General features: G+C 35.8%; 2 protein-coding genes across 7 annotated transcripts; one reads left to right on the forward strand and one right to left on the reverse strand.

The window, feature by feature from the left end:
- The first annotated feature begins 2,357 nt into the window (after positions 1 to 2,357).
- Positions 2,358 to 19,751, forward strand: LOC131782604 (calcium/calmodulin-dependent protein kinase kinase 2-like). Of its 4 annotated transcripts, none has more exons than XM_059099355.2 (20): positions 2,358 to 2,604; positions 5,341 to 5,479; positions 5,839 to 5,907; positions 6,610 to 6,673; positions 11,253 to 11,688; positions 12,136 to 12,183; positions 12,572 to 12,625; positions 12,864 to 12,912; positions 13,222 to 13,325; positions 13,681 to 13,717; positions 13,836 to 13,857; positions 14,407 to 14,492; positions 14,600 to 14,673; positions 15,070 to 15,169; positions 15,740 to 15,819; positions 16,408 to 16,463; positions 16,815 to 16,832; positions 17,164 to 17,251; positions 17,670 to 17,798; positions 18,367 to 19,751. In XM_059099355.2, exons 3-20 carry the CDS (start codon positions 5,898 to 5,900, stop codon positions 18,490 to 18,492), a joined length of 1,581 nt encoding a protein of 526 aa, XP_058955338.1. In that variant the 5' UTR covers positions 2,358 to 2,604; positions 5,341 to 5,479; positions 5,839 to 5,897; the 3' UTR covers positions 18,493 to 19,751. The 4 variants fall into 4 exon arrangements, with proteins under 4 accessions (XP_058955338.1, XP_066018720.1, XP_058955339.1 ...); XM_066162623.1 differs by lacking the exon at positions 2,358 to 2,604 and adding an exon at positions 3,703 to 3,859; XM_059099356.2 differs by lacking the exons at positions 2,358 to 2,604; positions 5,341 to 5,479; positions 5,839 to 5,907; positions 6,610 to 6,673 and adding an exon at positions 7,697 to 7,826.
- On the reverse strand, positions 19,576 to 25,083 carry LOC131782606 (transport and Golgi organization 2 homolog). 3 transcript variants are annotated; one of them, XM_059099359.2, is made up of 6 exons: positions 24,971 to 25,042; positions 24,752 to 24,879; positions 22,445 to 22,603; positions 21,638 to 22,097; positions 21,014 to 21,142; positions 19,576 to 20,336 (listed from the first exon to the last, which is right to left on the reverse strand). In XM_059099359.2, the coding sequence occupies exons 3-6, from the start codon at positions 22,584 to 22,586 to the stop codon at positions 20,108 to 20,110; spliced, it is 960 nt and encodes a 319-aa protein (XP_058955342.2). In that variant the 5' UTR covers positions 22,587 to 22,603; positions 24,752 to 24,879; positions 24,971 to 25,042; the 3' UTR covers positions 19,576 to 20,107. The 3 variants fall into 3 exon arrangements, with proteins under 3 accessions (XP_058955342.2, XP_066018721.1, XP_058955341.2); XM_066162624.1 differs by having other exon boundaries at positions 24,675 to 24,879; XM_059099358.2 differs by lacking the exon at positions 24,752 to 24,879 and having other exon boundaries at positions 24,971 to 25,083.
- Between the last annotated feature and the right edge of the window lie 838 nt (positions 25,084 to 25,921).

Consider the following 25,921-nt stretch of genomic DNA (forward strand, 5'->3'; position numbering starts at 1 on the left):
CCTAACGCTACACTATTTGTGTCTACGCTGTACCATTCTACATTACGCTAAGCCATTTCACGCAACGCTACACCATTTGTGTGTACGCTGTGCCATTCGACATTATGCTAGGCCACTTCACGCAACGCTACACTGTTTGTATGTACGCTGTACCATTCGACATTACGCTAAGCCATTTCACGCAACGCTACACTGTTTGTATGTACGCTGTACCATTCGACATTACGCTGAGCCATTTCACACAACGCTACACTGTTTTTATGTACGCTGTACCATTCGACATTACGCTGAGCCATTTCCCGCAGCGCTACACCATATGTGTGCCGCTGTACCATTCTAAATTACGCTGAGCCATTTGACGCAACGCTACACCGTTTTTGCATACGCTGTGCTACTCGACGTTACCCTGAGCCGTTTAACGCAACGCTACACCGTTTGAGTACTGTATTGCAAATGAGTGCTAAGCCATTCGTAATTAAGCTAGTCCATTTCACAATCTCGTGATCCAACTCAACATGGGCTACTAGACCGTTTCTCATTTGGCTAAACTATTCATGTTTAAGGTGTTCTGTTTCACGAAGGAAAACTAGACTGTCTATAATTTGGCCATGCCATTCCTTTATTAGCTATGCTATCCTGCAGCTGATCCTTGCACCATCTTTGTATTTGCTGATCTATTTGATATCCTTGTATTTTTGGTGGTGACGGCCGCCCATACTGTACCATTCGACGTTATGCTGAGCCATTTCCCGCAGCGCTACACCATATGTGTGTACGCTGTGCCATTTGACATAATGCTAGGCCACTTCACGCAACGCTACATTGTTTGTATGTACGCTGTGCCATTCGACATTACGCTGAGCCATTTCCCGCAGCGCTACACCATATGACGCTGTACCATTCTAAATTACGCTGAGCCATTTGACGCAACGCTTCACCGTTTGTGTGTACGCTGTGCTACTCGACGTTACCCTGAGCCGTTTAACGCAACGCTACACCGTTTGAGTACTGTATTTCAAATGAGTGCTAAGCTATTCGTAATTAAGCTAGTCCATTACACAATCTCATGTTCCAACTCAACATGGGCTATCAGACCGTTTCTCATTTGGCTAAACTATTCATGTTTAGGGTGTTCTGTTTCACGAAGGAAAACTAGACTGTCTATAATTTGGCCATGCCATTCCTTTATTAGCTATGCTATCCTGCAGCTGATCCTTACACCATCTTGTATTTTTGGTGGTGACGGCCGCCTATATAAGGGAGTATATAGTGTGGCTTTTTACGGGAGAGATGTTGTTATAGTGTAGTGTGGCATCAATAGAAGCCTTTGGTTGTTTCTGTTTTGAACGCAAATATTTTTGTTTTCTGTTTTTGTTTTTTTCTTTGTTTTTGTTTTCGTTATTTGAAAGAAAATCTGGAGGAATCTGAATTTTTACTATTTCCAAACTATATATTACTCCCAAATTAATATCCCACTTAGGTGCTCTCTTGCTTTCATTTCAGTCTGACAGGGCTAATTTCATTTTCCTTGTTTATTTATTCCGTGAACTGAGTTCCACTCAGTTCCATTATCACTGTTTCGTTTATCAATTAAGCGTTGCCTCTTATTAATAGATTTATTCCATGACAAGAATCGTGATTGACATTAATCTCATAAATGACTTAAGAGCGTTAGGTTATCATGTTTCAAATCAGTTTTCAGCATAATCGAAGTGAGAAAGAAGTTTATTTTGTTATTATTTTTCTGTCTCTAAATCCGCTAATCTGGAGAATCTGCTAACCTGTTAGTGAGACTATCGTAACGACCCGCCACAGAAGTAAGTTTACATTGAAGTTTTTTAATTTAGCTACGAGATAAAGACTTAATTTGCGTTTGTTCTGATTGTAAATTATAAATGTATTTCCTTGAGATCGAATAATTATCAAAGCTTGGCTTGATATTATGCGGTTTGTGGTGGTCATTTAACCTAACCTGACATTTAACCTTTAAGCTAACCCGTTCCGAGTAAGGAAACAATCGCAAGAATGCAAGCAAATGCACATAACATGAAGAAAGCTGCCTTTTTCTCTCTCCCTTGTCTATGTGGTCTTTGGATCCCCTTCCCTCCTCTTCACCTCAAAAACTTCCGGTGGAAGACAGGAAGCGATTATAGTCCCCTTAACCAGGTTCCACCGCTGCAAGTAATTTTCAATTATTCTCATGTGAAGAAGGGTCACAGAAGTGAATTTAGCGCCTCTCTTGTCAAGTAATTGTGGGCTAGATAAGCAAACGCACGGAAAAATTGGACGATCAAAAATACAATTGGAGTCACGTGTTTCCGGTATGAAATCTGTTATAGCGCGGGCTCAGTTACACATAGGATTTGAATGCCAAACAGATTTTTTATTTGCAGTGATATTGTGGATGTGTTATCGACTTCGTGCACTTTTCTTTGGTCCAACATTGATTTTATTTGAAAAAAAAATATCGTATTTAATTTGAGGTTAGTTAATGAACATTTTCAACTCCAAACGAAGTACAATGCAACACAGAAGGACGGAAGGGTGTTTGTCGTCTTGGTAGCTAAGAGGCCATAACAAAGCCCGACCCATTGCTAGCTGATGGTAAGCAATGTCTCTTGAACACTTATCGACTGTCCTCTATTGATTTAACGAACCCGCAACATGATTCAATGAATAAGTATTTTTCTATCTTTCCGCCCTGCTTTCCTCACCAGTTTGGTAGTCCCATAAGATCTATCAGCGCACTAGTGTTTTCTGTGTTTTGGTAATGATATTACATTTCAAAAACATGACTTTAGATGTTTTGATCTTATGGCCTAAATCTTTTCAGCCGCCTTTTGTTGTTGGGTTAAGGGGTTTTTTAAAAGATAACGTACTCGATGTACAGTCTATTTAAGAAATCCCTGTTCCTTTAATGTTCTTTAAATGTTTGGCTTTTTCCGAAGCCAAGGTACAAGTGATCGATATAACCTGATCAAGTTTGGTACGTCAGAGATGTAAACTGCTCTTTTTATTTTGTCACCAACACAAATATTACAACACAAAATCTATCTTGCTTCACTTTTTGTTAGTATTAAAATCCCAGTCTATAACGTTTTCCTCAAAAAGGAAGCTGTGTAAAGGAAAATTCCAGCGCTACAAGACATTTCACCGCTGTTAAGAGAATACTTTGTCACTATCTAATGTGAGCTCTCTTACATAGGAAATGTGGCCAAAACTTAACACGCTGTCTGGTTCTCATACCAGTTAAAATATACAGAATTTATTAATTTAATTATTTTTTCACAAAAGTTTCCTTAGATTGAGAAGTAACGCTAACTGTGGAAAATATGATACTTTTAGCTATGAAAAAACTCCACTTACATTAAATCACTCGCACAAATAGAAGGTTTCCAAACTTTTTTTTTTATCTTCATCTTTGTGCATGATTTATATACTGTACCTCATCTATCACCTCTTTCTGTGTGAGCAGTTAAATTTTAATCCCTTTTTAGTTTTTTTTTATGTAAAAAAAATAAAATCTATGTTAGCATGTAGAGTGGTATGTTGTTTGCACTAATCAGATTTCTGCATTTGGGTATGTATCTTGCACTTATCAGATTGCCACACCAGGGTATGTATCTGGCACCAATCATATTGTAGCATTTGGATATCCTGCACCAAGTAAAGCCTCTAGGATATGTTTCTCATACCAATTATATCACAGCTTTCTTGCCAATGATGTCATGGAATCAGGGGGCTGTGCACAAAGAAAGACATAAACCATAAATTTTGGCCTAATTTTGATAAGTGTAATGGTTTGTGACCTTTGCAAGAGTCTTATGGATTAAGGTCAAGATTTATAAGGATATAAAAGGTTCGCATCATTTTTATCATTCTTATAATAAGTTAAAACATGTTTTTGTGCTCCTTTACTCACAACTTGCTAAAAAACTTACATTCCATCAAGTGCAGTAAAAACCTGTATAAAAGAGCACGTTTTGTGGGTTCAGGTTGATTTTGTTCTTATATACCAGGTTTTTTCTGCAAAATCAGCATGAAAATGTTCTTAAGGTGTTCTTAAAATTGTTTCTAAAAATTAAATACTGCATTGACTACCAACAGATGAAATCATTGAGCAAGCACAACATTTAAATTAATTAATCAATGGAACTAGCCTTAACAGCAGTAATCAAGGCACTAATATTACATAAGAGAAGGGGTTGTAGTTCTGGTGATAAACAACTTAAAACTCAGCAAAAGTCAAGCAAACTCAAAATGTGCCAGCTCCCCCTCCCCCTCGGTAGTGGTGACTGACGTCACCACTACCAACAACAGTCCTTCTCAGGACTACACTCACCCGGATGATCAAACTAAACTACTACATAAACCTGCATTTAATCACCTACTCTAACCGCATTGTCCAACACCATTGGAAAAAATTAACATGGTACTAAATGCTACTGATAGTGAATTTTCCACACAATTCTTGCACATTTTGACTTTTTTTAATAATAAAATTGGCTTTTTGTTACCTTTGGCTTGATCCAATTGCATGTCAATTTCTTTTAAACAACCTGCATTTGATTGCATATTTCACACACAGAGGGCAAAGTCCAGATAGGCAACAACCAATCAAGGAGCCCTCTTTGAAATATTATCCTTTTCTCTTGTTCAGTGTATCTTCACTTATTTGAGATCACAATATATCTTTGGTTAGTATCTATTAGAGATACAACAGGGTGTCAGTTTGCTTTTCCTAATAAAATTAAGTGAATTAATATTTTTGAGGCAATCAACTGTAGACGATCAACTTAGATTTTCTTTCTGTTAAAGGAACAGCAGTAAGTGTTTGGTCTCATCATGCAATGCACTCTCTCTCCAATAGGGAATATGTTGCATTGTGTGACGAGACCAAACAATAGCTGCAAGGGGAACAACAGAAAGTGTGGCACCAATGCATATCATTTTTATTTAGAAGTATTTAGACAATAGAGACGATAGACCGTAAGATACCTGTGTGAGTTCAGATAAATTAGGTTTTTTCCCTTTCTCTTAAGATGAATTAATGCAATATTTTTGTCCATTTGAAAGTTATTCTCTTTTTCTGTTGCAAAAACATTTGGTACACAAAGTGCCCCATCTTAACCTGCCCAGCCAAAAAAATTACTCTTACATACTATGCATGCCAATGTTTTATATTAATTACCATACACCTATCCTGAAGTGTTGCAAATTCAAAATTTTGACTGGTTAGTGAAAGCATTTTCTCACTCTTTTGATGTTCTTGATGTTTTTGTTTCTCCAGAATGACTTCTCAAATAACTTTTAACTGGTTTTTTTTTCCTAATTTTCCAGGGAAGCTAATTTTCATACCATAGCTGGAAAACTTTAATGGCAGGCTGATTCAGTAAAAGCATTTGGTGGAAGTTTGAAATTGAAGACCTTAATTACCCCTGCCATGGAATTATCTTTTTGCAAACAAAATTATTTTAGGGTGAGTGTCTTTGTGTAATGATATAATAATTGTTTACCAGATTAAAGCAGGTTTCTTTTCTACAGAATATTTTTCAGGGAATGTACAAAGTACAAGTCTTTGATTTACCTTTAAATCTTTCACAATTGCTCTGAAGTGTTTGTAATATGTAGCTCTCTATAAGTTGTTAAATCAGTAATGCCCACCTAGTAGTTATTGTTAAATTTTCAATTTGGATTCTACAAACACTATAACTTTAAAAACTGACATTATTCTTTCCCTTTTTTACCTTTATTTATTGTTGTACAATATTTGTCTTTTTGTACTCAAGAGCTGATTTCTGTTTTTTCCTGTAATTTTTCAATTATGCTTTTTCACAGACAAGAAGTTTTGTAAATCTCTTTGGAGGCAGATAGTTTTTTCTCTTCCCTGTGGCATTATGGGAGCAGGTGATCTAGCTTTTCTTTTAGTCATAATAAAAATCATTTTGAAGGGGTAGTTATTTAATTATTGATTAAATTATTTTTTGAGGTGGTGAAACCTGCTTCAGTCCTTCTTTAAAAGTGGTTCTTGAAGTTTTGGCGTTAGGGATATATTGATAAAAAAAATTTTGTGTAGAAGTGGTGTTTAAAGTTGCTTATAGATATAAGACCAAATGATTATAAAGATTCATCCAAAATAAATAAATAGCATTACTTGCTTCTATGAATCATCATATGGGATAAAATGACATTAGTTAAATCTTATTGTTAAAGGTGTTAAGGTGATCTGCCAATAAGGAGCTTATTTTCACAAAGTAGTGGTTAGTGTCCTGATTCCAATTTGTACAATGATTTAGTGGTTTGACATACTTTGTACAACTTTGTCTTTGTGGCCCTGAAAATTTAATTTTGGTTGAAAAAATGAGTGTAGCAATAGTTCTGTAAGAATAAGAAATTACTACACAAAAAAAATCTTCTCTGAAATGGGTAAGTTAAAGATGGAGTGAAGTTGTATATTAAGTAAAACTAATTGGTTATGTTAATGATTTAAATTTACTTCTAAGGTTTAGATAAAAGAAGAACAGACATTTAATATATTTTTTTTTAAATAAAAAGTTCCCCTTGGTTTGGACCATTTTATTGAGTGACTTGATTTTTCTTTTCTAACAGCATGTACTAGCCAACCATCGAAGGTTAATGTAACAGGAGAAGGCAAACTATCTCCTAACAACAGGTAAGTGGTGATTGTAGGCTACAGTGAGAGTATTATATTAGATTAATGTTAGGTAACGCTGTGTCCATTCCTTGCCTAGAGATGCTAAGTTTCTTCATTTACTCAAGGCTAGTTTTCTATGCTATTGGAATTTTTCAGTTGCCAAAGTCTAACCTTTTTTAATTGCCACAAAGGAAGTGATCTTGAGACAGACTATAATCAACTTCATGGTAACTGTTTTTATGCTAACAACATCATCGATAAAGCTTGCTAATTTGTTTGTATTGTGTTGCTCCCTCAAATATGAAGCATGTCTCATAATCTTTGTATTTCTTTTTATTTCAAATGCCAAGAGAGAGTGGTGTTTATTATCTAAAGCAAAAATTCCTAATTCTAGCCTATTTAATACTTTTCCTGAAGAATGTGTACTGCTAACTAATCAAGTGAAAGTAGTAATAATATTACTTCTTTGTTGAGAACTGCACTGCATAAATTGATATTAAAAATAATGACTTGTTTTTAACTGAATGGAGATATCATCAGAATATTATCTCTGTCTCTCTCCACCAATGTGCAATAAATCTGAATATTTTTGTTTGGTCTCCGTAAACCTTAGGTTTGTTTACAATTCTGATGTTCTGTAGTATCATTGTTCATGATGGACAAAAATATATTAAATAAAAATGTTTGAAGGATTCAAGAATCATTAAATAATGTACAAGTGAGTTAAGAAAAAAATAATCTTTTATTTAACATGCTTTTGCCAAATATTTAATTAACCAGAGTCAAAAATGTATTCCACACAAAGATGTACAGTTTTAGTGAGTTAACAGGGAAAATATTGCATTCAATATTTTCACTGAGCTGCAAAGGCAATAAAATGAAAGGCTCTTTAGCTTGAGACATGTTCATGCTGATCTGATTGAAGTCAGCATATGAGATAAAAGAAAAATTGGTATGAAATTTTAATGATTCACAATCATCTGTGAATATTTGAATATTTTTCATTGAGTTAGTGAGTGTGTTAGGAAATATCTGTCCTTTGCCTCCAAACTTTTGAAGGGTTTTTTGAAGGGTTCTCATGTTGGGAGATATTTAAACAGATTTCAAGATGGCCTGCTTTAAATATCATGTCTTTCAGCAGTTTTAGTTTAGAAGTCACAGTGTTAAACAGGTACCTTTTAATACTTTGAGTTCTGATGACCCAACTTGGATATTTTCTCTAAACACGTAATAATTTTCATCAAGATATATGTAAAATGGGAATGTTTTAGGTCAGTAACTATGAAAATTTTTATAGACACAAGGTTTGCTTTTTAGTGCATCCAGGCATGACACTAAGTACTTAAAACTAAACCTGCAAAAATTGTTATCACATGAATAGTATTGCATATTCTTTCATGGTACAAGTGATTTTTTCATTGTCATTTATTTATAAAACTTACTGGAAATTATTTCCACCTGAAATTTACTCCCAATCTATCAAAAGGTGTTTCTTGTGAATTTTACTTCAGAATCCATGTTTTGAAGGAGCACACACATACTGTACATACCTTTTCTATCACCTCAGATATTTAATTATTTTTAAATTACAAACAGCCCCTGTGCTGTTGCTATTGTATACACTGTGTCTAGCAGGAAAAGGTTTCTGACAGATTTTACAACTACAGCTAAATTATAATGTTCAGTGCTCTCTTTTCCATAGTTGAGTTTTAAAATATTTAAATCCCAAGTAGCTTGAGTTCTGTTTCTTTTTTTTGCGATGAACTACTGACTTTGAGTTAAACTGAGACAAAGGAATGCAATCAGACAAACAATGAACTTGTGGTTTACCCAACCTGTTATTAAGGGTTTCTTGATGTATTTTATGTCATTCTAAAGAACAACAATAGGTGAGCTTAATGTTTTATTGTGATGCTAATTATTCTTTTTTAACCAGATGGCAAAACTTAAACAATGAAAAAATAACTGTGAAGGGTTAAAACTGATGGAACTGTGTTTAATTTATTTGTTGATTACCTCCTGTTGGAGTGATCCCTACACATAGTCTTCCTGCTGTTTACTTGTACATGGTTGTTAAAAGAAACAAGAGAACATTTACCTCTGTTGTTTTGAAAAGCACATCTTTGTCACTCAATCTTATGTATTCTCACCTGACCTGGGGACATGAATTGGTTTAAAAAACAATTCAGGTAACTTGTTAACATTATAATGTGTAGGGTTTAATCTGTCAGAGACATTTTCTGTAGGAAATGTTCTGTGTATAACACTTTGGAACAAGGCTTTATACATCAACTTTGTCAATGCAGGATCTTAAGATACTAACAATGACATTGCTTTTACATCCATATACACTATTATGCAAGGTAGCTCTTTATAGAAGCTGCCAAAACCTTCTGCAAGAAGATTGATGAACTTCCTTACTCTCTTGAGCTATATTTTTGTTGACTGGATATAACTATGTTTCTCCTTACAAATAGTGTCTTACTTTTGTGAATTCAAAGTTAAGTCAATGAGTCTGACACACCTCACTGATAATTTAATTTGTAAGCAAGTTGAAAGGCTGTTGTCAATAATATAATATGACATGAGCCAAAAACATGGAAAAGCTTTGGGAATACTATTTATTATCTGTCTGATCACTGAAGCCCAACACGTGTTGAACAGGTTATACACCTGGGTAATTGTATAAACTCTTCATGTTTTGAGCTTTTCTTTCCTTGATGTCATTAAAACTAGAGACTTGTCAACTCTAAACATGATGTTTCAAGGGAACATTATGTTTATGTTATATTACATTATGTTTAAAGGAAAAATATAGCTGCAGACTTTAAAATCTCTTAAACCACACAGTATCTGTTACCTTAACTGATACTGTTTACTCAAAGATTTTCAAAGTTCTAGGTAGGATTGTAGTGAATCACATAGAACACTTTACACACTTACACACTTTATTTTTCTTTTTTTTTACAAAATAATTTAGATTATGTTGACCCGCAGATAGCAAATTTGCTATTCGAGGCGGGTCAATCGTCAACAAACATTTACAATATATAAAGAAAATTAAAAACTAAATAGTTAGATATTGTTAAATTATAAAGAGAAGCATAACTGGTAAATACATCAATAGTTGTTCAATAAAGTATAGAAGCAGATAAATTAGTACTGAAAGCAATCGGATCAATTTGTTTTAATTATGCAGTCCTTAAGTTTAGAGGAGATCTTTTCAACATCAAGATAAGAATCTTCATTATCTAGTATCTGAAATAAAGACGTTTTTATTTGTTTATTAAAGGAATGTTTTGATAACGTTTTGAATTCTTTTGGTATCTTATTCCAAATTTTGACACCAACACGCGAGAAAGCCTTTTTTTGTAGGTTAAGTCTAGAGTACTTTGTACTAAAGAGCTGCGATTTGGATGATCGAGTATTGTAGGTATGAATATGAGATGTTTTAGTAAATAGTTTCAAAATATTAATGGGAGCCCTCTGGTTGTGCACATCAAACATAAGTTTACTTACGGCTTCATAATATAGGAACGTAACAGGCAGAATTTTTGCTTTGGCAAATAAAGGGATGGCATGCTCTCTTCGATCGGTGAAATAGATTAGGCGCAAAACTCACTTTTGAAGAACTAAAATCTTGTTTAAATAAGCATTTGACGCATTGCCCCAGGCAAGGAGTCCATAAGTTATATAAGGTAGAATTAATGAATTGTAAATATTTACAAGGACAGTAGAGGGAACGAAGTACCTCAGCTTTGCAATCATCCCTATTGTTTTACTTATTTTTACGATAACAGAGTCAACATGGTTTTTCCATGACAAATTTTGATCAATTAAAACGCCTAGATATTTGATATAACTTTTTTGCTCTAAACTAACTCTTCAGTTTGTCTCACAATCTAAAATACCTATTTGTGGAGAAAAATGCATTTTTTTCTGATGAGGACGAAAAATTAAGAAATTTGATTTTTTTGTATTCAATGTCAACCTATTTGTAGTTAACCAGTCATGTACGTTATTCAACTCTACATTAACCGTTTGCTCGATCGCCTTAAGATTCTTATCAGCATAAAGTATATTAGTATCATCCGCAAAGAGATAAAATTTTAGTTTATCAGAACAAAGGTGAATGTCATTTATGTAAAGTAAAAATAGAAGAGGTCCAAGGACTGATCCCTGGGGGACACCACAGGGAGAGATAAGTTTTGTTGATAAGTGCTCTCCAATCTGAATTGTTTGTGTTCTATTTTTTAAATATGATTGAAACCAGTCATTTATCAATCCACGGAAACCGTAAAAGTTCAATTTATCGAGTAATATTTCATGATTGACCGTATCAAATAGAAAAATCACCTCTGACAGAAAACAGCATTTATAATTTAATTTGAATTAAATTTGTGTAAGGCCTGAATTAGGTAATGAAAAACAGATAGAATATCTTCCATACAGATACCTCAATATTCTTATATACAATGAAAATGTTTTGTAATTTACCTGAAATTCTTTCAGCAAATGATACTTAACCAATGCTAGTTTTAAAGTAATTTATATTTATGCACAGGAAGTGAATTTAATCTCATACACTTAATTCCAGGTCTGTCACCCACTCAGCTGGAGGAACAAGCAATGGCATAAGGAATGCTGGATCAACTTTTAATAGACACAACAAAGTAGCTGCCTCAAATAGTATAACTGATGGAAGACAACACAGTAAGGAAAAGGTTTTAGTAAAGAAAGGTTCAGGTGTACTGAATGCAACTCCCAAAACAAAAGTCAGTGTTGTTGATGAAAACAGATCAGATGTGGGAGAATCCCAACCAACTTTAGGTGGAAGACTTGAGGCAAGTTTTGCATCTTTAAGGCGGAGTTCAGCCACTCCTGATTTGCTCAACAGCAGCAGTGTATTTGATCTGTCAGAGGTACCCCACATCTCGTCTAAACCAAGCAGTGCAGGCTCAGTATCATCCTCTCCTCGTCTCAAGAGACCTCCTACCAAGGAATCCCGCAGTGTCTCCATCTGTGAAACAGAGGTATATAATTATTATTTCACATATTATAATCCATAAAATATTTTTTTCTTGCACATGGTTGGTGAAAAACTCTTCATTTTTTAGAACAGGCAGTCTCTGCGGACAAATATCTGTGCATATCATCATGCCAAATGGAGACACATATCTGTGCATATCTTCATGCCAAATGGAGACAGATATCTGTGCATATCTTCCTGTCAAATGGAGACAAATATTCTACCCATGCTGCACTTCAACTTCCCAAGTCCCCACTGCTCCTGTGCCACAGAAATATTTCATTTACAGCCAATTCATATCCACTCAAACGCTGGAAATTCCATTACTTTGATAATGGTGCTGTTACTGTAGTAATTGAGCAAGACTGTCCAGTGGATCCTAAATGCCCCCTTAATGTAATACTCTAATAGAGGTTTACTTGATGTTTACTTATTTCAAATCTTTTACCAGAACTTTCTTCAACTCAATCAGTATAGACTTATGGATGAAATTGGGAAGGTGAGATAAAGTATCAGTCAATACTAGTCACTACAAATGGTATTTTTCCATGAAAAATATTGTTCTTATTGGTGAAATTGTGAGTCAAAGAATTCTACACTTTTCTGAAAGATTCATTTTGAAATTATTGAATTACAGAGTTGAAATTAGGAATTTGTTTTAAGTTGATTGTTAAACCAGAGCTGTCTTCAAAGTTAATAATGGTTTTATATAATTAAATTCTGAAATTGTGTTTAGTTTTGCCAATTTATTCTAAACTTTGGAGTTAAATTCACTTTTTATCTTTCAATACACATGATAGTTCAAAACCAGTTATCAGTTTTAAGTACAACATCATCATACCTGTTTGTGCCCAATTTAAATGTCCCCATTCCTTTTCTATTTCAAGGGCTCATATGGAGTTGTTAGACTCTGTTACTCTGATTTTGATCAGACAAACTATGTAAGTATGATAAGATGTAGTAACTTGTTTTCAATTCCTTTTCTCACCTCTACACCTGATTATTAGATGCCAAAGGGCTTGCACTGGTTATGAAAATTTAAAGCTGTTGTCCAAATGGACCATCTTCTCCCTTTTCAATGTGAGCCCTGTATAATTCCATTTCTATGAAGACTTCTCACTATTTGTAGAATACACATTGCAAACTCAACCAAGTCTAAGTCCACAATTTTGTTGACAGGCAATGAAGATCATTTCAAAGAAAAGGGTGATGAGAAAGGCTGGCTTACGTAAGTTTAGGATGACCTGATGACTTTTTATTAAACACTGTTACAGTCATATTCCACTACTTTTAACTTCCCAAGAACTAGCAAAGAACTTCAAGTAAAGTTGTTGTTCAGGAGTCAAAAATTTAGAGCCATTTTCTTTTGGATAACAAATACATGTAGTCCTTTTTGTCAGTGATGAGATTGTCATTATTAGTTTAAAATTTGTTTGTTACATTTATTTGTTTCTATTTGCAATTTGGTATTTTTGATGGAAAAATTTGTTTTGTTAACTTAATTACAACCTCTTGTTTTTGCTGTTTTCTCTCCTAGGACGTCCTAGTGATAAAGGAAAGAACACAGGATTGGAAAACTTGCAAAGAGAAATTGCAATTCTAAAAAAAGTTGATCATCCCAATGTTGTGAGCCTCAATGAGGTATAGTTATTTCATACTGTAGATTCTCTTTTCATTAATGAACCTCAGTAGTTGTTCTATTAAACCTTTAAGTACCCAAATATAATACACATATCTTTTAATTAAGAAATATCAATATACATCTTTAAACCACTCCTCACCTGAAAATAAGCGGAAAAATTGGGATTAGAAGTCAAAGAAACAGGAGTGTGAGTTAAGAGTGTCTTGGAGAAGACCTTGCAAAGCAGTAAGTCTACTGTGGCAGTAGAGTACCGTTTTCTTTCTGCATGAAACCTCCCATTGTTACATAACAGTTGAAGACTCAATGAACTAAAAGACATCAGCATTTACCAAGTCTTGGTTTTACCTGCTTTAGGTTTTGGATGATCCTACTGAGGATAATCTCTATCTGGGTAGGTACCTTTAATTTTGAGTGTTTTTGTTTTCCCTTTTTTCTTAAAAAAAAAAAAATTCTGGACATGGTATGTTTTTAGCACTACGCATAATATACTTTCTTTTTTTGTTTCGCAGTGTTTGAGCTCATGGATGGAGGGTAAGTGAGGGTTACACCTCTGATATAATCTCTCCATAGGACTTAAGTGTACAAATTATGAACCTACTTCTTTCTCACTCTAGTACCTTATACTCAGTATCTGTTTTCTTGCAAAGTGATGTAATGATGTCTAAACCATGGAAACAATAGCATTCAAGAAATACCATGCAAGGAATTAAAATCCCTGACCTTAATACATCCATGTTGAGGTTTTTCTTTTTCTTGTCTTGAGCCTGAAAATATGTTCTTAAGTATTGTTATGATCACATTTGCAAGGCAAACTACATGGTAAAATTTGTGAAACACCAACAGAGCTTTGATATTTTGTTTATACTGCATAGTTAGCATTCCTAGAGGTAACTGGGTTTTTGCCCATCAGGTGTAGGCAATAGTGCACTAGTGTAATGTAGAAGTCTCACAAGACAAATCCCTTGGTTGTAAATTTTTGTGTGATAAAGAGTTTCTAATTGGCTGGTCTATAAAAAAATCTGTGACTTAACAAGTAAACTCACATTCTTTATTTTTTATTCTTATATTTTATCAAAACAGAGAGGTGATGGAGGTCCCTGGGCCAGCCTTGTCAGAACAAAATGCTAGGAAATATTTTGTTGATGTTGTGCTAGGAATTGAATACTGTAAGTTGTATCAGTGTTGATCATTTCTGAAATGACATCTTATTTATAATCACTGAAACAATTCTCACAAATATTCAGTATCAAGTTATCTGCTGTTTTGTTCATAGTACATTATCAAAAGATCGTCCATCGAGATATAAAGCCATCAAATCTGTTATTGGGAGAAGATGGCCATATTAAGGTAAAACGTTTAGTAATGTGGTCAGTTTATCTGTGCTATGTTTGTGAAGTCACAAGGAACTTAGTTTACCGGCCAAATTACAGGCTAAATCACAAGCTTATTAACGACTGTGTGTGCTGTTAGCCACCTTCCAAATTATTCCTGTAGTCTGTACACCAACTTTTGGTGGATCAATGAATCAGGTAAAAATTTTATGCTTTTCATACACAAGCAGAAATAGACTTCTTCGAAATTTGGTATAGGTAACAAGGATTGCATTCATCTCATTTTTTTGTTTTTGTTTTGTCTTTTTTGTCTTTTTTATCTTTTTTTTTGGGGGGGGGGGTGGGGTGAAAAGGATTCTACATCTGTTTTGGCTGTAAGCTCATTTAACAGCAGGCTTACATATTATCCCAGATTGCAGATTTTGGAGTGGCTGATGTCTTTGAAGGTGATGATGCTTTGTTAAATAAAACTGCAGGCTCTCCAGCTTTTATGGCTCCAGAAACTTTACAAAGTAAGCCCAAATTTCTTGTCCTTAAATCTTGTTAATAGGGCGTTCTTTGAATTGTTTTTTGTTTTGGTGGGAGTGCAAAACTTTTAGTTCAAGCTTAGCTTGAAAAAAAAAGGAATAGTCTCCTAATAACAGGTGAGTTGACCTGAAGTTGGTCCAAATATTCTTGTGAATAGAAAACCTGAAGTCATATGACATTTGTTTGAGTTAAGGCTGCATAGGTTGTTATATTGGAGTACATTTTTTAACTTTTTATCCACACGGGAGAGTAACACCTTGAAACAGGTGAACTTTAAATCATTCTGACAAGCTTTGGTTTGTAAATTTATTGCCGGTTTCACCATAGTGGTCGTAATAAACATTGAGCTGAGTCAGCAGCAAATAGACCATCGAATAATTAAGTTTCATTTTGAAACTTTTTGGATATAATAGTAATTACAATTCAATCGTACAGAGTAGTCTAATCAAGCACATAATGGTGTTAACTGGACATCTTGGCTGTTCCTGCTTTAAATTTTTAATAAAGTTTCAGTAATTTAAGAGTTTGGTTGGCTGATTTTTTTTGGTCTTTAGACTCACGGGACAAATACAGTGGAAAAGCGGCCGACATATGGGCACTTGGAATCACTCTTTACTGCTTTGTCTTTGGCAAGGTAAATGAGTTGTAGCTTAAAATGTTTTCCTGTCACCTATCAGATCATCAGAGAGTAGAAATGTTCATTCAGATGAAGTTGAACTCCGCCGGTTTCTTGCGATCCTCGCCAGTCGTACAGAAAGGTTCCACTGACAGTCGAACAGAAACTTTAAAGAATTCATTTTTTTACTCGGGTTTATCGCGCATGGAACGAACTACCCCCTCAACATTAGGGAGTCTAACCACTTGCCAGTCTTACGCAAGAAATTGTTGAATTATTTTTATGATAAATTCAGTGCCAATTTTTTTATTGTAATTATCTTATTTCTATTGTGAGTATAGTATATATTTTTTTCTTTTGTAATTAGTCTTTGACACTGATCTTTTTAACCTAGTAAATAATTAAGGAAGCTTATTTTAAGGAATCTGTATTCTGCTGTCCTCAAATTGATTGAATTGACTTGTTCATTGTAATTAATTTTGAATTTGTATTAAACAAGAGCGGAGAGCCATGAGCAGCAGAGTCAAAATATAAAGAAACTCAATTGTATTTAGTATTTAAAGGAGAGAACAAAAGAAGTGAGAGTATCATAACTTGGTCCTTCAGGTTCCATTTGACGACCAAAATAGGATGGGACTGTACGAGAAGATAAAGACTGAACAGTAAGTTACCCAGTGGAATTAATTTAAAAACACCTCCTACAGTGGATACGTCATTGCGATCAATATCATATTTGATAAAATGTTCTTTGCTTAAATCCCGGAAATGGCAGTTAATGACTGTAAATTTTTTTTACATTATTTACTTGATTACACGTTGTTCTCAAGTAAATGCCGTAAACGCAACTTAAATTGCCGTTAAACGCCGCTCAAGAATGAGTACCGAACAACCGGCAAAACTTTTCTGCTATTTATTCCGACACTGTTTGTTTGCCCACAATTCGTCATATGTGTTGGAATATTTTCTGAAATAATCTCTCTTCTCCTTTCTTTTACATATGTTTCTGCTTTCAGGCTGACCTTTCCTGAGGAGTAAGTACCGTTAAACTTTTTTTCCTATTATTGTGGTCAAAATTTTCAGTTTTCACACAAATCAGCTATCGCATCTTATGACTGCCTATCGCAAACTCATACCCATAGGTTGAGAATGCCCAGTCTTTCAAGTCCTTAGTTCTGAAGAAATGCTTGTTCTCCCTTTCCACATTTGTAAACCTATTTCCCGCGTTCAGCTTTTAATTTGCAGCATCATCCGATACTTATTACAGAAAATCACTGTCTCAAACTTAGAATTCAATTGTATAACTAAAGGGATAGTGGAATTAAGTTTAAACTCTAAACATTCATCCTTCTTTACACTTTGTAGACCTGTATTAAATCCCCAGTTAGAGGATCTTATTTTGAGAATGCTGACGAAAGATCCCAGTGAAAGAATTACCATACAACAGATCAAGGTATGTCAAAAAAAGTTTGACGAAACCGGTGCAGAAGTTGTGATCGAGAGAGTTGTAATGCAACACGCCCAAGTCTGAAGCGATAGTATACATTTTTTGTTCAAATTTATCTTGTTCTCGTGTCGACCGTTGAATTTTGGAGTTCGCCTTGTGTTCTCAATTAACGATTGATTTTGCTAAGTCAGCAAAAGCTAATCTAAGTTCCTGATGTCAAAGTCGATGAATTACGTAGCTCTTGTTTGGTATACATTTTCCTGTTTCGTTGTTTTACTGTATGAGGAAAAAACCAAAAAAAAAAAAAAAAGTACACTAAGTGCCATCTTAAGCCTTAGTAGCCATGCCATCCATGTGTTTGACCACTGTCACGCTTGTTTGGTCGGCGTAGATTAATAATCTATTTATTGTTATCTACAAACAGGAGCATCCGTGGGTTACTTACGGCGGTAAACATCCTCTCCCTACCACTGAAGAAAACTGTACTGTTATTGAAGTCACTGATGATGATATTCAGAACAGTGTAAAGTCTATTCCAAAAATTAAGACCCTGGTAAGTATAAGATTCCTATTGAACCACTTTAAGCTTCGTTTGTATTCGTTTTTAAGAAAATGCCCCTCCCCCCCTTCCGGATCACCATAAATGGAGATTTGTGGTGGATAGTCCAGCGGTTAGCGTGCTGGGCATGAGATCTGCACCTCAGCTTGAGACGTCATCGATTTTTTTAGTTTAAACTCTTCGTGCTTTGGAAATTCGAACTGCAACAGTTATCCTTTTGAATAAGAAAAAACCCTCGATGAAGATTTGTCAAACCTGGTTGACAAATTCTTCACGCTTAAGCTAGAAATGAGTCAGAATTTAGAGACAAACCCGTCATTTTAGTCTGAAGTCTACATTCGTTTAGGTGGCTAATCGAATTCAAAATGTAGGCTCGAAGAGCGAGTTATATATCAGTCTGATGATGCCTGGCTTTTCTAGGCAAAAGGTGCTTTCTTGGCACATAAAGGCCAGCTATTAATAATTCATTGACAGGAAATTGTATATGCGACAGCCATGACTAATTTACAAGTTTCTCTTCTTCGTTTAAACACATTTCATTGTGTTTTTATCTCCTTCTCAGATACTTGTGAAGAGTATGTTGAAATATCACACATTTGGGAGCCAAGCAAAAATAGAGCGAATACGATCACACTCACAACCAAACATCGCACGAAATGTAGAAGACAGGGAAATTACAAAAATATGATCTTTATTTCAAACTGGATTGTTCTAACGTCTGATAACCCTAAAAACATTACCCTCCGAGTGGGTATTAGGAAGGACGGTGAGCATGCAGGCTACAATATTCATTTTGATGAACTATGCTTCTTTTTGTCTTGCCATTTATACGATATTAAGGCTTATAGATTCACCAGCTTTGTTTTTTGTATAGAACTTAGTAAAGAACCCGTTACCAGCCAAGAGAGAAAACTGTTAAGTGTATATAAACTTGAGAACGATGCTAATGATATGGTTGAATGAGAGAGAAATTATTCTTTGCACAAAAACAACCTTAAGCACAGAAAACTTACTGAGACTGTTTAGGAGAACCGAAGAGGGTCCAATTTTGAAAGCACATTTTATCTGAATCCCACGTCAATGTTTTTCGGCACTGAAAACGAAAGCATTTATTAGGATCACAACATCTTTTTCGTTACCTTCAACTCACTTTGCGACGGAAAATACAGATAATCCTAAAAATACAAAAACAGTTACAGATTTAATTAGAGTAGTTAGGATAATTTATCAATGGAACGAAGTTGTATTTATTGATTCTGTTAACGGGGCTGAAACACACAGCCAGAAAGAGTTTTAAAGGTGATGCAAAATATGTATAGATATAGTTTGAATAAATGTAGCTAAGATTTATTATAAATTATAGATTCATACACAACCACCATGTACACAAATGTAAGTCGGAAGTTGACAGCCCTCTGTTTTGTTACATTTTCCGCGGGGCAGAGTGTGGTGGCTGCGATTTTTTTCCCTTTATCTAAATCTCAGGCTTCTCCCATCATGCGTGTAGTTTTTGTGTGCCTTTGCCTTTCATAAGCTTGATACCAGAAAGGGAGGCTGTGGAAAGTCTAAAAAAGGTTTTATACTGGATATATATCTCAAAGTAAAGAGAATTGAATGCACATATAATTTTACTGTTAAGTAATGACGTGTTTACAGCGTATACATGGTGGACTGGTTCGTTACTTTGTGCGTGTCTCAGTTCTGGAAAAGGAAACTAACAGGTAACCAGACCACTGAAATCTACATTATTTTTCTCAGTACTTGAGAACTATATCACTGCAATATTTATTTGATTCAACTGGCCTGTTCATAGCTTCTTCACATGAATATCTATTTTTAACATTATTTTCGTCGATTTCTAAATATTCAGAAATGGTTTTGCGAATCAAAGTATAGGTTCAGTTTTTATCTTGTTAATGGTATGAAAAAATAAATATTGTTTATGGCTCTGGATGTTTTGTTGTCTAGCGAAGCTTACTCAGCATTTTTTATCAGCGGTACGACAAATTTCGGTTGAAATCGTGATTTTAATGATTTGGTTATTCTCGTAGTGCTCCTCGCAGTCTTTGGTTTCGCTAATAACTCTCGGGAACCGCAGTTCGAGATAAAATTAAAACACGGCTTATGTAATTGAACTAACAAATCCGCATCGCGTTTATCTTTGGCCATCAAAACTTGTAAATGCCTTTACCTATTAACAAGTGTTTCCTCATTGAGCAAACACGCGTATATTGTTGTAGCTTGATGCTTTTTGGGTGAGTAAACAATTGTCGGATTTATTATAACGTCAGTTTATTTGCAAGCTAGGATTTCTCCAGGATCCCTTCTATATTCCAAATGCCTTTCTTCCTTCTTTTAGGTTTTTCTTTTGATTTTTCGTGCGCAGTGCAGATACCAGTCTTCTGGAACATTTCAAACTCATAGGAGTTCACTGTCCACTCTGCTTCATCAGGGTCAGAGGCAATCTCGTCCATGGTTCTCTCAACATACGTAGCGTGTCCATTGGCATCAACTAACATCACTGTGTTGGTTCTGATAACAAGTAGACAACAATGAAGATTGAATAAAGGGGTCAGTTTCTAAAGAAACTGTGGTGCTGCGTCGGTGGGAGAGTAAAGCAGGTAATTTAGTGTTAACAACTGAGTTGAAAACGTAAATTAGCCATCGTAAAGGTTAAAAAAGCTGACATTTCGAGCGTTAGCCCTTCGTCAGAGCGATGGGGAAGGGCTAACGCTCGAAACGTCAGCTTTTTTACCCTTTACGGTGGCTAATTTATGTTTTCAACTTAGTTGTTAACACTAAATTACCTGCAACAATGAAGATTGCATACGCTGCGGATATAATATTAGCAGTTTCCGTGAACCATATGGAACCAGGAGCTAATGTTTTCCCTAGTTTCTAGGACTGTGGCGTGGTCAGTCAAATAGGACGGCTATTCTCTGAGGTTAGTTAACAGGGATGGATCGACTGTGAGAGACTACGAGAGAGCGTCCTGGAACTAGGCTAGTTTCAGTTTGGCTCATATTTGAGCATGTTTGAACATAAAAACAAATATAACTAGGACAGAAAATTTATATTCGTAAATCTTAGTATTTTCAATTATGGAAACCCTAGCTTTGAGAGGCAAGGAACATGATAATAACTGCGATTCCTAAATATAATTTTCCTATTTTTCAATCAACTCTTACCAAAATTGACGCAGTTCCTACCTTGTTCCAAAATTCATAACTTGATGCCTGACAAAAACTGCCCGTGACGCTTCAATAAGAGCTTCATCGAACCCTTCATCTTGAGCCGCAATGAAGTTGTTGTGATCACCGCAACTTGCACTAAAAGATCTGAACACCGCAACACAACAGGAAAGCTAATGAGTACAAGCGCTGATCTAGTATGTGGCTTGATCAAAGAATGAGGCGACAAGACGAAAAACATCTTTCTCTATTTCATTACCAAGCTGAAAACTTACCATCTCTCTTATTCTATTTAAAAACATGACGCTATCGACATTGCTGATCCTAGAAGTATGCACGATGCGTGTGATATGAACTTCGTAATAGACCTCGCTCATCGTAGAGTCTCTGTGGCTCAGCGGTTGAGTATCGGAGCGCGGAATCCGAAGGTCTGAGTTTTGATTCCTCAGGGGGGCCTCAGAATTTTTTTCTTTGTCCCACGTTCGCGACAAGACGAAAAACATCTTTCTCTATGTCTTAACCGAGCTCAAAACTAACCATCTCTCCTATTCTATTTAATGACTATTATTAATTTCCAACACTTTATTGGAGTCGACCAGTTTACGGCTTTCACAAGCTACGGAGAACAAAAACTGCACTTACCTCTGTCGGGCCTTCAGCAGCCAGAGCAGCTCGTCAACAAGATCTTTTTTAGTTAAAGTTTCTTCTATTATTCTGGCGAATCTTTTTTTCCCATAACCCATCTTGGGCCAAGAACAGTTCAACGTTTTGTTCGATAAAACGTGAATCCCAGGTTTCAACATTGTGACTTGTTTATCTTCAATGTTACAGTACCATCCCACCTTGGTCTCACCATTTGGTGACAATTCACCCACCAAAAGATTGAATCCATTGTAGAGGTCTCCTTCGTTACTTACTTTCTTGAGGTGATTCTCAACGTCATCGTCACCCTTCAGAAAGTCTGAAACAAGATGGCCTCTCCCTTTTGCTATAGAGGTAGTGAACTTTTTCGACTGTCTGTAAAACGTAGTAGCAGCAAATTTGCCATTAATTTTCATCCCAATCCACGTTCCACCTTCTCTTCCTGACTTCATGTCCATTCCTGCGCACAAAACAAGTCGGATTCTGTTAAACTAGTTTTGCCATTTAAATGAGCTGGAAATGTCCTTCGTTATGAAGCAAATAAGGACGAGTTGTAGTTGTTTTCAATGTTTTAGTTCTTATGGGTCTGGGATTCTTAAAAGGCCCGTCTTAACTGAAAACCCCCAACCCATTTGAGGCTAGGAACTCCTACAAGACCAAGAAGTGAATCAGAATCTCTTTTCGTCGCTGGCCTGACAGGCTCGGCGCACTTGCGAGCGTACAGAGACCAGTTGATGACGGTTTCTCTATTTAGTAAAAGTCTCTTACATGTAAAAAGGGAAACGCTGTTTAATTAAAACAGATTACCTGCAATGATATCAGGATATTCGTCCCAAAACTTTGCTTGGGCTGTAGGTCTGGAATAAACCTCATCTCTGTTTGATGCAACAATCAGACGGTATCCATCAGGGCTTGGGTCGTCACAAAAGTACATGAAGACAATGCACATTCTCGGTTGATTTAAATCTATGAATAGTAGAAATTAAACAATGTTGGATTCAGGCTGCTTCAAACAATATGAAAAGGAGAGCATACTAATATGAGAGGGTAATTAAGCTAGTACTTCACTGCAAGATCCACCCTACGTAATCTTGTAACATAACAAAACAACTCAAATATTGCAATGGGAACTGCATGCAATGGTATAGATGGCCGAAAGTGTTCTGTATACATATGATACTGCTATTTTATAGTTTGCTGATCTAACACAGCAGAAGTAAGCGAAAAGAAAAGCGATTACTGCCATCCGATTATGTCAACTTTTAGCCTTAAATACGTGGCATATCGTCATATGGGGCCTATTAGTAACACACATACTACAGAGATTTCACCGCTGTGTTGAATAGGATGCATGAAAAACTCATGAGAAACATTGAGTAACATTTTTCCCGAGTTTTAAACGAAAACTTTTTAAGGTTGTCAATTGTGAGAAGTATGAACGTAAAAAATTCTGAGTAATGCACTAAAGCTGATTACATCCCAGGTTAAAGGGAGTGTTAAGACAAGGTTAGTAGATCATAGAAACCGCCGCAAAAGATATGCATGACAATGTATGCACTCGCTCAAATCATCAAATCAAGATATCACGCTTCTGGACGTTTACACGTAAAGAAAATATTTGTGGCTTAAAAGGTCACGCACTTAAAAGCCACTGAAATTGACTCCGAGAATACTTCGTCTCTGAAAACATTTCCATAAATGTTTAGCCAGCTTGGCAGTTAAAAATATACATCTTCACATATATTCGCCCACGATAGCGTTACCCTAGATAAAAGTTATGAGTATTTTTTTCAACTAAGGTGCGTTGCCCGCGGTGTTAGATTCAACACTATTATTTGGCTTTTATAATAAAGTTCGGATATAACGCGCGCTGTCATTGGTTGAAAGAGCGTGCTCTATGAGAGTATAGAGCATAGAGCTGAGCTACTATGTACTATGTTCGACCTTTTCCGAGACTTCTTTTTAGCTTTTTTCCGATAATTGAAAGTGAAATTTCGGAACTGAAGCGAGCCGGCAAGTAGCAACAGAAGAATCAAACAAAGGTTTGTAAACATACCAGGCGCCGTAATTTACGTTATTAAAACGTGAGCAGATACGAAAATCCTCAAAGGAAAAACAAAATAAACATTCCGAGTTTTAAAGACTTTCACGCTCAGTTAGATTGCAAGCTTACGAACGGTAATAAAAATCAAACACAGCTAACACTCGTATAGTATATAAAGTTCAGTGTTAAAAGCAAAACAGAACAAAACAGAAGTGATGAAAAATATAACCAAACTGGCATAATTGTTAAAAATTCATACTAATCATGACGGTGTCTGAGCGAATATGATCATGCTGAAGTTCATCGCAGCTCGCTCATCATGGCGATCTCCGGTCATCACAGGAAAGCAAGACTCAGAAACTACATCGGCTGCCCTTCGAGTGGAAAAATAAGAGCTTGCTCTGATATCCTTTCCGATACGTTGAGTGGAAAGTCACATCTGTCACTGCAGCTGAGTTTTGCGGTGCTGTCATCACGAGCGTCTTCATATTCCGGTGAATTCGACTGTCGTTCATTCAAAAAACACTCGCCTTGAACAGTTTGTTTTCTACCTTGTCATGTGAAAAAACTCGCGTGTTTTTATGAGCCATAATTCGGCTGAAGTTCACTGAACATTTCACTTCAAGATTCTGTATTAGAGACTTAGGAAGCGGCTAGAGCACTCAAGAAGTGGGAAGAAACACTCGACTACGTCTCGTGTTTCTCCCTACACTTCTTTCGCGCTCTAGCCGCTTCCTGCGTGCTTTATAACAGAACAGAGCACAGTCAAGGATTCTCTATTTGTTAAATAATCGGTAGTTTTCACGATTTGTGTGTGTTAACTTGCAAAATACTTAAAACCTTTCGTAAAGAACACTTCGAACAGTTTTGCAGAATAAAAGCAAAAAAAAAACAAGAAAAAACGAGACTCCAAAGCAAAATGTACTGAAAGATGAGAGTGCAAGAGTTTCGAGATTTTACGATTAGTATTCGAGACCTTAGTTGACAAGATACCTTTACAAGCGATTTGCCAATCCTTAAATTGTTCTGAAATCAACACTCAAGCTGGAGGACACAAGTTGACAAGATACCTTTACAAGCGATTTGCCAATCCTTAAATTGTTCTGAAATCAACACTCAAGCTGGAGGGTACAAATTTCAAACCAGGGTTAGCCAATAAGGAGGTTCGTGGTATTTTCCGTCCTACCACCCTGACAATCTATACATAAACAAAGGCTATTTTTGAGCATAGGGAACAAAAACCCTGAATTTTCATATAACTATGGGAATAGGAGGTAAAATTGATTTACCTTAACTGTGTGTCGTTTTGGAATCCGGTAAGTCTGATGCCATTCCTATCGTGAATTAGTAACTGAATTTATGTACAAGAGGGCCGCTTATTAACAAAAACAATGGACTAAAAATACACTAATAGGCGGACGTCAAACAGTTTACAGACCAATTAAAAAACGTAATGCCCCGGATGTCTGTGATTCATCGCAGTGCCACATTACGAAACGTGTTTTCGTTTCGCAATGTGATAAAACGGTGAACAAAGACTGAGTGACCCTAAACCCTAAGTTGAAACCGCAACCGGAAGAGCCGAAAAATGTGACACAATTTTTGAGTCGCACTACCGAAATACACAAAGATGTCAAATAAACACATTTGATCTGATTTCATTTCTGGTGCGTATCGTGCGGTAATAAACATGAACCCAAATCGGGCATTTTGGATTGCTTTTGCCCTTCTACTTCTACGAATTATCGACATGCAACAGCTGCAAATGTTTGCCTTTTCATCCTGTATCAGAGCTGGGTAAATGAATGCATGCAAATCCTGAAGTCGCTTTTCTAAGAAGACGGCGACATTTACGTAGAATTCGTTTTGCGCCTTACACATGGACCATTTCTCGCCCAGCCAAATCATGGTTTGATATTCATTACTTGAGCCCTTTGCTCTTCTTGCGGCCATTTGTCGTATTGTCGTATTTGGTTTTCTTTTTTCTTCACGCAGCAAGTTACAAAACGTAAATATAATTCTTCTTGGTGCCTTTCCGGATGCCACCGATGCCTTTTCCGATGCCTCTATTGTTTATTACAGCAGTAAAAGATATTTGTGCCATCAACAATTTTTAAAAATTGCTTGACATTTTATTTAGCGAAGTATACTGTTAACATTTCGGCTTTACAACACTGTTGTTTTCTGCAACTACAACTGATATGTCTCTATATGAATTATTAAATTTGTTTCCCCGCTGA

Source organism: Pocillopora verrucosa, chromosome 2, assembly GCF_036669915.1.
Source record: "Pocillopora verrucosa isolate sample1 chromosome 2, ASM3666991v2, whole genome shotgun sequence".
Taxonomy (NCBI): Eukaryota; Metazoa; Cnidaria; class Anthozoa; order Scleractinia; family Pocilloporidae; genus Pocillopora; species Pocillopora verrucosa.

Bases quoted from the DNA above. Each gene is read 5' to 3' on its own strand.
- LOC131782604 (XM_059099355.2), top strand. The intron at 13,858-14,406 runs GTAAGTGAGGGT...TTATCAAAACAG, and splicing joins TTTGAGCTCATGGATGGAGG to AGAGGTGATGGAGGTCCCTG. The intron at 17,252-17,669 runs GTATGTCAAAAA...ATCTACAAACAG, and splicing joins TTACCATACAACAGATCAAG to GAGCATCCGTGGGTTACTTA.
- LOC131782606 (XM_059099358.2), bottom strand. From the start codon at position 22,586: ATGTGCATTGTCTTCATGTACTTTTGTGACGACCCAAGCCCTGATGGA. The intron at 22,098-22,444 runs GTAATCTGTTTT...TTTTGTGCGCAG, and splicing joins ATATCCTGATATCATTGCAG to GAATGGACATGAAGTCAGGA. The intron at 21,143-21,637 runs GTAAGTGCAGTT...TGCGGTGTTCAG, and splicing joins CTGCTGAAGGCCCGACAGAG to ATCTTTTAGTGCAAGTTGCG.